Raw genomic sequence first — 13,505 nt, forward strand, 5'->3', positions numbered from 1 at the left:
TCAGCAAAATTTACCAAACAGTGTGTATAATCATTATTGATTTTGTTATGTATATCTGATTTAATTTATAGTTATTTTAATTTTATTGTTTGTTTGTCAGCTTTAAAATTTGTATTCTATTACATGTATATGCTATTATAATATAATCTTGTGATTTGCTTTTTTTTCTTCAGAAAATCTGTTTGACCTTACTTTATTTGTAAACACCTACGGCTGACCTAGTTCCTGACCTTAGTAACAGCCAGGTGAGCAAGTTCTTTTTTTAATTTATTTTAATTGTGGAAATAATAGAATGGGATTGAGGCTGTATTGGTTATGTGACCATAGACTTGTAAATAGTTTTAGTGAAGTAAACAACTTTTTTTATTTTATTCTTAGAGTAAAATGATGGTTTTTGTCAGGGCCATGTTGGGAGTACATGATCTAAACATGATCATGTGACCCTCATACAGGTACCTATTCTGCATCTCAAATTACTGTATAACCATTGTCTTAGAGAAATAATCTCAGTCTGTGCTTAAAACACTTGATGTCAAGTCGTTTTCTTCTGTTGTAGCCAGTTTTCAAGTTATATGTTAATTTTTCTTCAGATTATTTGGATTCTAAAAGATTAATTAATTTCTCTGGAAATATCTGAGTGCTCATACAAAATTCTTGAACAAAGATGTTTCTTAAAAATTCTATTTGGATTTCCAACACCAGAGTGTTATTTCTTGTGTTTCTACAAGGAACTGTAGACAACAGCACTGTACAGGATGCAGCATATGTCATCGCCTTCCATTTTGGATTTTCATCAGGACTCAAACTTGAATTCATCAGAACATTTCACTACTACGAGACAACTCTTTACTCCAAATGCCCATCTTATCCTACTTTTTGCAAAGGTTCATCTGTCTGTTTGCAGTTCATACAGGTTTGCCTTAGATCGGAGACCAAAAAGTTTAAAATTCGGACACAAAATCAGATTCCGACCACGAGCGAATTTTGGGTAGAAAAAAATCGGGTCAGAAAAATGAGGTTGTTCTCTCTGTATTTTCTAGTGCAACTAGAAATTCAAGATTATTTGGTTTTATTGTAGAGCTACATCTGTCTACCTTTCTATAATACCACCCACTTTAGTGTATCATGCATGACCATGACGTTACAGAGCTCGGCAGTGGGCTACTACCTCCTACCAAATTAACTCGTCGCCAGGGTATTAATGTCTTAATTAACAGATGAGATGGATAGAAAAGGGTATCACTATCACAATCATAATGGCTCATAAAAAAGATGGTGGCCACAGAAGAAAAAAATTAAAGGACAGGATTCATGAGGTCTTGTTACAAAATTAAGAAATCCACTAACTCCAGTAATAATTACTCTAGCTTACCTGTAAATTATATTTAAGGAATGTAGATATCCTAATGCACTTGCCATCTCCGCAGCATAAAATTTGGCACGGTTTTCTGGGAAGTAACGTTCTCGTTGAAGATGAAAAAATAACTGAAACAGAACATCCGAGTGATGAAATTTAAGTGATCAAGTTACAGTTTAAAGCAAACAGATTTAACAGACCTTTAGTGGAACAGTGACATGCTTAAAACTGATTAATTACTTTCCAACAGTTTTAAAAAGTATCAGCTTAAAATGCTTGACTTTAATAACAGAAGTCTACAACCATCATCCATAATAAAGACAGATTTATGGTAACTAGACCAATATATTAGAAATAAGTTATTCCAATTAATGTGCATAATGTAGACACAAGCAAAATTTCCACTTTTAAATTCCCCCAGATTTAGACAGTGAATGACATTTTTGTAATTTCTGCCATTTTACAATTATTTAGCTCAAATTTTGTCTTAGTCTGTTGGAAATTGAAACGTGTTTGTCCAAATCATGTCCTTGTCTTTCACGCATCTTAAAACCTTATATCAAATGACCTCAATACTAACCAGAAGATCAGTCCTAATTAGATAAATCACTGGTTATAATGGAGGACATGATCTGACAGATTTTAAAATCTGATTATTTAAGATTTTTCACAATTAAAACAAATTCACAAAAATTCAATAAAATAATATAAAACATTCTACAACAGAAAGAGCAGAAATCAAGCAAAGCCAAACAAAACTGTACATACTTTCTTATAAGTTAAGCACAACTGCAAACTGCACAGACCCATATCTGCTGTTACATAATGCACCAGCAGATCTGGGTCTCTACAGTTTGTTAGGAGTAATTAGTAGAACTAAACAATATACACCATGATCTGCCAGTGTATTATGTGATCGCAGAAAAAGGTCTATGTTGTTTGCAGTTGGATTTGACTTACAAGTGAGTATATACAGTGTTTATACAGCCCCAGTAACATGCCAAATTTTATTTCAATCCATAACGTCCTTCAAAAGTTATTACACAAAAGCAAACATAATGTCGCATGTCAAATGTAGCTCAGTCAAGTTTTTCAAAAGTAAAGTCCAATTTGAACTTGACCTAAGTCTCCTTGATATTATGTTTCATTAAATTCAAATTTGATCCCAGAAGTTCTCGGATTAGTGTAAATGAAAACTGTGATAATGGGATGCAAACAAAAGCCATGTGTAACACCATATATCCCATCCATTGAATATGGCGGGGGGCATAAATACACCTCTCCCTCAATAACTCACTACAGACATGCAGCTGACATGTGAGTTACCAAGGGGACCTCTGAAAATTTAATAACGAGATGCCATCCTGACTGGACCTTCAACAACTGGAGGTGGCGAGGAGGTTGTTAAATGATTAAATACTGGGAATATTTATCACTAAAGTCCTTTTGCTAATGAATCTGTTATCTTTTCTATATAAAACTTAACTTTATTTTCAAGATAACCAACCCCTGAAAGTTCATTAAAAACATATCTCCAAGATATTTTGAGACACATCACATGTACCTCCAAAGAAAGTGTGTATTATGTTACTACTTTCTGCATGGGAATGTTGATATATTCAAATATTATTGCTGATTCACAACAAAATTTCCTTTTTTCAAAAACTAACATTAAATTCATGCCACAACAACCACCAAAATTGCAACTCGATTTTTTAAAAACAATTGTTCTTCAAGTAAATCAAAGATGCCACAACTTACTTGCAAGAAATATTTAAATTTCTGCCCATCCTTGAGCAAACCTCTCAGTGCCAATTCTGAAATTCATGTTCTCTACGATCTTAGGAACTCGCTTCTTCATGATAAACTAAATTTGTTAAACAAAGCTTTTCATGCACTGTTCACTCATTTATCTTTCATTCCATGCAAATTGTAAGATCCACCAATAATTAATAATAGATACTGTAATTATGTTACCTACATTACAATATTTGCAACAGTGTTCATTAGTCAATTGAAATGATTTTATTAGACACATTATTATAATCAACAGCTCTTAATGTGTACAGGATTTGTAAACCTTTTAAAGTCTTGATTCCTTTATTTGAGTTGATACACAAGACATAATCAATATGACAATACAAGGCAAGAATACTTTTAATTCATTGTAATAATACAACACACACTACGATAAATCAGAGATCAAAATACAGTCGGCACTTAAATAGTATCTCAGAAATGCTCACAGACATAACCGTGATGGTAGATCAACACTTTTCACATTTCAAAACAAGTAATCATGCAATTTATGATGAGTACACAAAAACCAAATTAAAAGGGACAACTAAAACATGAATTTCACTTGACAAACTTATTAATTGGCATTTACTTCTTAAAGTGCTGCCACCTATAAGCATTACTGACATTTTCTTAGATCAAAATGTGGAATTTTGTTATTTACATCCCACTGAGAATTTTTCTTTTATAGAAAACTTAAAATATATGACTTCTTTTTAAAAGTTGTGTCTTTCATTATGATGAATAAAATTTCTGGGCACTAACTGCCATTTTCAACAACAAATCAAGCAAGATATCAAAATTTCATTTTCTAGATTTTTTCGCTAATTTCTTCACATTCATCAAATAGAGGCTAACTTTAATAATATAGGTATAATCAAGTAGAAAAAAAATGGGATCCATGCCTGACCCTGCATAAAAAGCAGGTTTGCAAATTATCTGGGTGTGATTTATTAAGGATGTGGTGTAGAAAAATTGCTTGGATAAATTTGATTTTAATTAAACAGAACAGGAGAATCAAATACTATCAAAATCATAAATTATGTCAGGATCAATTGAATTAAGTTGTATCAAACATTTTTGTAACACTAGCTGTCAAAACTCACAACTTTATAAAAAACAATCTCAAATTTTCACTGCAGTTTTTTCCAGCACAAACACAGCCAGAGTTTTTATTTTACAGTCCACTTCAAAAATGCATAAGTAGATACTGGGCATTTTTATCGCTTTTATAATTTTTGCACTGCTAGTGTCAACATGCTGTATGCATGTAAAGACTTGGATCTAGTACTAACTACCTTCCATTAACACTGGTATATAGTGTTTACTATCTTCCATTAACATTGGTATATAGTGCTTACCTCACCTCCATTAACATTGGCATAGAGTGCTTACCTCACCTACATTAAAATTGGCATATTGTGCTTACCTCTCCTCCATTAACATTGGCACATTGGCATAGAGTGCTTACCTCAACCCAATTAACATTGGCATAGAGTGTTTACCTCTCCTCCATTAACATTGGCATATAGTGCTTACCTCTCCCCCATTAACGTAGTCGAGTACAAAATACAGCTTATCAGGTGTCTGGAAGGAATAATGAAGACCGACAAGAAAGGGGTGTTTAATATTCTTGAGAAGAACACTTCTCTCTGCCATGATATGTTTGACTTCATTACGCTTCATAATGGCTTGTTTCTGGAGCACTTTAACTGCGTAGATCTTTGCCTCCTTCTTGTGCCTTGCCAAAAGCACCTAAACAAATTAGAAAAATGCGCCATAATTTCACTTGCTCCAACTGTACAACCACTCATGATCTGTTGAATTGATATCAATGGTAACATTCCTGAAACAGTTTATGATGTCATGTACAATGCATAACCTCAAAAACATAAGCTTTAATGACCTTTCTACCGAGATTACATAAAACAATAAAGATATTCAATCAACATGATCAAGAATAATATAAATACAATCATATAAATCAATAGCACATAAATAAAGATATACTCAAGCAAAACACTTTCAAAAAGTCAGTATTTAAAAGAGAATTTAGGTAACCAAACCAATGGGGAGGTGACCACAATGATGCTAATAAGACAAAGACCTAAAACTAATTTATTAAAACTCTTGATATCTTAACTTAAAAGGAAGCATCAGTCAGGATTAAAAACACACTAACATGCGAATAAGGCTTAATAATAAAGGAAGTAGCTGCAGGGCAAAGACAAGTAGCTGCAGGGCAAAGACAAGTAGCTGCAGGGCACTTGAAGGTGCAAAAGACAAAACAGTGACACAAATGGTGACATATCAACTGCCATCATTATGACAGGAGAGTGGTGGTGGTGGGAATATTTGTGCATATTGCATTTACACTCTTTACCATTCCTGGATATAATTAAAGATCTAAATTAATTCAAATTTGATTCCTCTCGAAAATGATTTAGTAACAGCTTATCTAAAAGACTTTTTGTCATATGCTGAGATGGAATTCATGGGACATCTAAAATGTTTGAATATCTCAAATTGTATGTATTATGTTTGAAAAATAGCAAATAATGCAAACATTGGGAAATAGGAAATATTTCACTGGTGACTTTCCTTTATGATAAACTATTGCAAAAAAAATGTTTATGGGTAATAGTCTGGAAAAAGTTCCAAAATTAGTGGGAGAGGGTGAGTGTAATTACATGCATTAATAATTCAGGAGTTCCTGACTCATATGTCTTACATAAAAATCAAAATGAACACTGTGTAAGTTTTACTTTGTATTACCATCTTTACTCGCTTATAAGTCAACTAAAACAGCAAACAACATAGACTAAAATTTTATCACCACATAATACATCAGCATATAAGGGTCTATATTGTTTGTTAGGCTGATTACTTCTAACAGACTACACAGACCCATGTCTGCTGGCACATTATGTGATGGCAGATCTGGGTCTGTGCAGTGTGCAGTTAGACTCAATGTGTGAGTACATACAGTACAATTTGTCCAATGTCACATACCATAAATACTCACTTATAAGTCAAGTCAAATTGCAAACAACAAAGATCCTGATTGCTATAAGACAATGCACTTGCAGATGATGGTCTATATTGTTTGTTCTAGTGATTACCCTTTACAAACTGCACAGACCCAGTCTACAACAAAATTATACTGGCAATAATACTTATACAGGTCACAGACCAAGGTATTATTGTTGTTGTTGTTGCTATTGTTAATATTATTATTATTATTATTATTATTATTATTATTATTATTATTATTATTATTATTAAATAAGCAGATAAAAGGTAGGATTCACTCCATCTACATGTGCATCTATACATACATGCATGCAAGCATGTACATAAGACACACACATGCAAAGTCAAACATGTCAATAGCGGTCACTCATGGGAAAAGCAAACCTGGCCATTGCACACAGGTGACTGATGTACAAAGGATCACCTTTTAAACTTCTTTAACAACTTCCATGCACAAATATTATTATTATTATTATTATTATTATTATTATTATTACTATTATTATTATTATTATTGCATATTACATTATCAAGATTGTTTTATGTGCACTGTACAACAAAATCAGAATTACGGGCATATGTGGTTCTCTCGCAAATTTTTTTGTTTCACAAAGATTATTGAACCCTGAAATGACCAGCTTCAAAATATACACTGGTCTTAGTTTGTTCATGCCATAAAAAACCTGGATGAGTCAGTGTCTCAACTCACCAAGATCAAAAGAAAGTCAGCATATGTGAGAAACCTGTGATGAACAGAACATCAAAAGAAGTCCTGTAGGGCAATTTGTTGTGACCCATTAACAAAACTTCACCAGACTCTACAGACATATTTTGAATGACTCCTGGCCCTAATGAAAAGGGATGTAACTTGTATCTCTTCCTAAAGACAAACATGTCTTCCTCAGAAAGCAAATAGATGAAGATATCTCACTATACCTGTCACACTGGCACAAAATGTGACTTCCATTTCTACTGCAATAACAGAACTACTTTTCCCACCATTCAGTAAATGAATAGCTTTGATCTTCCCTTGTAAGGATGCCAACTGCCTTTTTTTAAGCCTTCGAGTTTGACTGACAGTGTGACTGGAGTACGGTAAGTACAAATGAGATAAGAAAGGCTTAAACAACAATTAACATGATATGACTTTATTTAAACAATCACTTGCTCATGAAACAAAAGAAGCATTTAATTTGCATACTTGGAATAGTCATTGTTGATATGTTCCAGTGACCACTTAAGGCAGGGTGAAACCATAGTTTGGTTAGGAAACACCTGGCTGCCAACCTCAAGGCATTTATGTAGGAAATTTGCTGGCAGGAACTTAGAATGGCTATTTGTGACCAGGTGACAGTTGAACAAGGTGACCAGGTTTGCCTGTACATACATACATACATACATACATACACACACACACACACACACACACACACATACACACACACACACACACACACACTTCCATACATACATACATACATTATACACACACACACACACACACACATACATACATACATAGAGTATTTAAACAGAAGTTAAAATGAAAGTATAAAGCTCTTATATATGCTAAAAATTGGCACTTGTAGCAAAGTGTTATCTAAGAAAAAGAAAAAACTGAACACCAAAAAAGTTCTTCAAATAGCAAATGTAAAAAGTGCTTAGATTGGAACTTTTAATTTTGAGAGATGCATCTACTTTTATCCATGAATCTGTGCAACTACAGAATACATTTGGCTTGGATTCAGTGGCTTATCAATGGCCTGCAATGTCCACTCATATTCATTAACAACAATCAAGGACACTACCAGCTCCAAAAGGACATTAGTGGACAGGTGGATTATAAGGAACTGATAATTCTGTCCACTTAACTCCTTGAAGGCCACCCTTTGTTCTTTGATGGATGTTTGGGCAAAGTTTTAATGGGCATGTAAGTGGACAAGATTAATTTTCTTTCATGGACAAGTGGAAAAGGTTGAACCCACTATGACTGTACTGTAATAATTACCCATCATTAACCATTCATTCAACAAATATCTGTTGCTCATTCCATTTTTTTAAAACAAAATATCAGTGATTTAGGGCACCGTATTCTCCTTAGAAGTGTTATATTTTTCTTCAAACACTCATCTAAGACCATATACACCCACTTATAAATAAAGTGCAACTGCAAATAACATTGACCCTGATCTACCATCACATTCAACACCAGCAGATCAGGGTCTATGTTGTTTGCTCTACTAATTATTCCTAACAAAATGCATAGATGCAGGCCTGCCAGTACACTATACAATAGCAGATCTGGGTCTGTGGAGTTAGCGCTTGGACTCGACTAACAAGCTTATGTGGCATCTTCTATTTTTTTGTTTGTACTTTTAGATGTTGCTAAAATAGGCCAGTACTGTTAAGACTGCCATGCACGCATGAATAATGACGCCAGTGATGAACAATATTTAATCTCAGTGACACTAGAAGAAAATTACAGCTCTGCTAAAGTCATTACAATTAGCACCCTGAAAGGACAGCATTGTGTTGTAGCTGTCATGGTGGTGGCAGCTACATGGGGAATTTGCAGGTACATCAAACAAAGTTTTAGACTACATATTTAATGGCATCTTTTCACTACAGCAAATTCAAATTCAAAACATCTCCTCATAACCATTGCTGCCTTATTAATACATATATATGAAGCTACATGACTTCAAAGGAGACAGCCTGATATACTTCTGTCTTAAAACTATATACAAGTTACTGCTTCTAATTACAGCCACTGAATCTACTATCTGGTCTCTGATATCACCAACATTTTCAACATCTAAAGTTTTAAGTACAGAATAATGGCCTTTAATTAATTTACATAAACACATATACCTGTTGTTATCTCTGATATATATATCTCTAATCTAGACCACCCTAGTTCAATCTGGCCTCTGTGGCATAAAAGGTGCAAAACCTGTCAACATATGATAGAGACCAGGGCATTTTCTAGCACAGTGACTAGAGAAAAACTAAACATACATGGTCCAAACAAAATGTGCAAAACAGACAATGTAATTTATCTCATCACATGTAAGATCTGTAGCCTTCAGTATGTCGGAGAAACTGAAAAGTTACACAAAAGATCATCAACCTTCATAGATCTGATTGTATGACAAAGAAGTTGTGCAGAAGCCCGGTCACAGAACACTTCTCCCTCCCGGCCACATTTTCAGTGATATAACACTTATTGCAATTGCTCACAACCCCAATTGGAGTTCTCAGACCAGGAAAGAACAGGAATCTTACTGGATATGCCGCCTTAGAACATTGAAACCAAGCGGTTTAAACCAAGAAGACTTGAAAAAAAACAACCTGGTCGATGCACACAAAAAATTATCTTTTGCAGCCAACACATTTTATTTTATATAATTCTCCTAATTTGCTTCATAGCCTATGACTACTATAACAATGAAATATCCGGGATCTGATTAGCACTTACATAAATTTAAATAAAATAACATGTCGTTATGGCTCATAAATTTCTAGATCAATACAAATATTTTCCAGTATCAGCAACCAGCAGAAATAAACTAGTTGAAACATAATAAAGTTAAAAGGTGTAAGGGTGCAAATTTCTGTTTATCTATGAAGAGCGCACTAACTTGGGGCCAGAGAACAATTAATTAGATTTATGGGGTCAGGCGCTTGTTAAATCACTATACTGCAATGATTTCTAATGTCTGTGTTGGGAGGGAAGTGATTCTTAATTAAGCCTTTATTTACTTAGCTGTTAGACGACTAGAAAGGGGATGTTTAACATTGATTTTATATTGGGACTGTCAGATTTGAAATTTTCCAGATCTGTTGTTTGGAATTCTATAAGTCATTCTAACTGCAATTTTGGCACCTAATTATAAAAGGTGGTAAAAATATTTAACCATGATTGGTTACGCTAAATAAGGTGTGTGTTTCCCACATGAAATTCCTTGGGATTTAAACATTGCCCCATTGAAAAATCTAGTCATTCTGCATTTTTCCTGCAAGAGTGAAAATATAAGTGATTCCGAGACTGAATTTGGAAGAAATTCTCTTGCAAAACATTGGTCAAAGGGACCGGATGTCTGGAAAGTCATTGGACACAATTTTGTCGGTAGAAGCAAACAAAGCTTGAAAGCGCAAGGTATTTGTGTCAATTTCATGTAGTTCGTTGATACCAATATAATGATATGCTTGAATTTAATTGTTTATAGTTGCATGAATTTATTTGTTTAAATTTGTAGATCAATATTCTTGATATGCATATAACAGTGGTTAGTTCATATATCTGAATTTATACAATGATCTTCTTTATATAAGCTGATGAATTATTTGAATTTGGCATCTTGTTTGTATAGGACATGGGTATTCTAAGATTTCATGCATTACTTTAGTTGATACGAGAAACTGTTGAATTCACCGATCTTAGATGATTTCAAATAGGCTAAAGATTTGAATGTGTCTATTCGCTGAAAATAATGTAGTTAAGCCATATAATGAATTTCATTCATTCATTTGTGTAATTGAGATGAGAATGGAACCATTATGTCTCATGTAATGTTAATGGGAATCCGTAATGAAATAGCCACTAGGAAGTATATTAATCTTGTGAAACTAGGTTTGTTTATGGTCTGCCAAGTTTAGCTTGACCAGACAGCCTTTGGTCTGTTCGAATTCCGATAGAACGATATCTGACATAACGAGAGGGGAGTAATGATCTGTTCCCAGTGAGACAACTGACAGAATATTTAGGTTGTCTCTGTTTATTCTGTATGGGGAAATAGCTCCATGGATGTATCCATGGAAGTATCCACAAACGTATCCACAGAAGAATCTACTTACTTACGTATCCACCTACCCACACAAAGTTTGAGGGCCAAAAAGAGGTGAGACAGTAGGGAGGTCAGAAAAGAAAAAAAGCAAAAGGACCTAGAGAAACCACCATAGTGAAGTCAGAGATGACTGGAATAAGCAGGTTATGAAGTTGTACATGGCAATGACTTCGATCATTCATTCGATTATATGATGAACTAATACTATCATTTAAAATATATTGGCTATTGATATAAATATATTTGTGTTTGAAATTTGGTAAAAGATTCATTCCAAAAGAAGTGTATCTTCCTATGTAATGTATTATCCCAGTTGTTTATGTAATTGATTAAATTTTTGTTTTTCCACATACGGGCGCTCGTGTCATTCTGTTCTACATATCTGCTCAGATCTCTATTTATTCCATCTATAATTTCATACTTTATTTTAATATTTACTCAATCTGGGCAACAACAATACCGTGGGCAATCACCCTCTAGATAATGATAGCCAACAAAGTGGACACCTTGTAAGAAGGTACAACCTCATAATACCACACCACCAGTAGCAACTGCTACAAAAGGTTTAATTCCTGTAGAAACAGCCATGTAAAGTTTCACAAACATCACCGTTATTCTGTTTTATTTGTTTGTTGTCTATGTTTTGTATTTGCCTTTGAAAAAGATGCATTAAAGAGTCAAAAGCACTCAGGCTAGTTTGATACTAGTTTTGCACTGTTCATTTTCAGTTTATTGCATATATATATATATATATATATATATATATATATATATATATATATATAACTTTGATAATTAAAATGTTTGTTAGGTGTTACAAAACTTGTTGTTTTTGCTTCTTTCTGTTACTTAGTTTATGACCACTGAGTTGTAACAATGAGCTAGCCTGTGAAAAAAAATGGATTTCTGTCTATAAGGTGGTTTAGGGTGAGTGTGCTGTAAAGATTCTGCCTGTATATTTTAGACTGCAGAAGCAACAAGCTTCTGGAAATGTGGATTCTAATCACCATGACTATGTACAAGACCATTAAAATTGCAAACAGTTAAATCATGTTAATTGTCCTTACAACAACTGTACTTAATAGATTATAAGACTCATCTAATTATGAAAAGGGTCAACCCCGATACACAAATGCATAATGTGTTGAAAATGATATGCCATCTAACTACAAAAGTGTCCACCCTGAAATTTCATCTGTGAACGTGTCAGCCCTAATTGTCATGTAAATGTGAAAAGTACCAACCCTGATAATGTCATATAACTGCAAAAACAGTCAACCCCAATAATGTCATCGAATTGCAGAAAGTATCAAACCTAACTGCAGAAAGTATCAACTCCAATATGTCATCTCAATGTGAAATGTGTTAACTCTGATATGTCATCTAATTGCAAAAAGTGTCAACTGCAAAATGTGCCAAATCTAATACATCCCAAGATGCACTTGCAGAGCAGGGACTTTAACATGTTACCTATGATTTCAAGCAAATGCTAAAACTGTTGATCTGGGTCTGTATTGTGAGCAGCCAGGTGTGTGTTATGCACAGATGGATACAATATTACACAGACAAATATAAATGTTTTTTTTAATTTAGAAGACTCCTCCCTCCTATCTTAACCAATGGATGATAACCAAAATTATGTTACTCAAATTATGTTATGTTATGTTTTTCAAGTTACTGCATTATAATTTTCAAGGCTGCCAGAAGATGACCAGCTGACCATTATTACTTACCATTCTGAAGTTTTAGTCATGGATGCAACCAATTAAGTAACATGGAGTGTTTGGTTTTAAACTATTTTAAAAAGTCTCCCAAGACGCCCCCAGGGAATGGGCCCACAACACAGATGGCGACAACATGGGTAACCTATGTACAACTGTAATAAATTAAGTAAATTTCCACCAAGTGGATGAGATGATGTGGTTATGAATGGACAGATGGTGGACAATATGGTTCCCCTTCCCCAACATAAACTGTGGGAATAATAAACTTGGAAATTTTGGTCAGAATAACAAAGGACCCAGATTAAGACCATGTAGAAATTATGCTTTTATTTTTTATGCTGAAGAGGCAGTTTGACTCTCCAAAGTTATGAGACTGCATTGAAAAAAGTCTAGCAATGTATAAAAATTGACCAAACTAAACAGAACTGACCCAGATCAACCAATGCATTGTCTGTCATCAGGTCAAGGTCCACATGTTATTTGGTAGTCTGGTGCATGTCATACATGGGCAATTATGGTACCACACTATTCTTTTCTGGAGTTCCTGTACTTTTTTTCAGAAGATTGACCAAGGATATTTCATAGCAGCTCAATATAATAATAATTTTTAAAAATATTTCCAAAATCTTACCTTTCCAAAGCTGCCTTTCCCAATGACTTTTAGGAATTCAAAGTCACATGGTTTCACACTGGAAAAGAGATAGCATTATAAGGAAATACAAGTCATACAATGTAGAAATTAGAATG

At 33.9% G+C, this 13,505-nt stretch overlaps 1 protein-coding gene across 3 annotated transcripts in view; it reads right to left on the bottom strand.

The window, feature by feature from the left end:
- LOC149807571 (serine/threonine-protein kinase Sgk3-like) overlaps nt 1–13,505 on the bottom strand; it is a 232,160-nt gene that overhangs the window by 38,282 nt on the left and 180,373 nt on the right. For all 3 annotated transcript variants that reach the window (XM_089967967.1, XM_089967973.1, XM_089967981.1), the window contains 3 exons: nt 13,390–13,447; nt 4,694–4,909; nt 1,373–1,485 (listed from right to left, as the gene is read on the bottom strand). In XM_089967967.1, coding sequence (XP_089824093.1) covers nt 1,373–1,485; nt 4,694–4,909; nt 13,390–13,447 — 387 coding nt within the window. The remainder of the gene's footprint in view (nt 1–1,372; nt 1,486–4,693; nt 4,910–13,389; nt 13,448–13,505) is intronic.

The sequence above is a fragment of the Sinohyriopsis cumingii genome, chromosome 1, assembly GCF_028554795.1.
Source record: "Sinohyriopsis cumingii isolate HCF-2022 chromosome 1, ASM2855479v2, whole genome shotgun sequence".
Classification (NCBI taxonomy): domain Eukaryota; kingdom Metazoa; phylum Mollusca; class Bivalvia; order Unionida; family Unionidae; genus Sinohyriopsis; species Sinohyriopsis cumingii.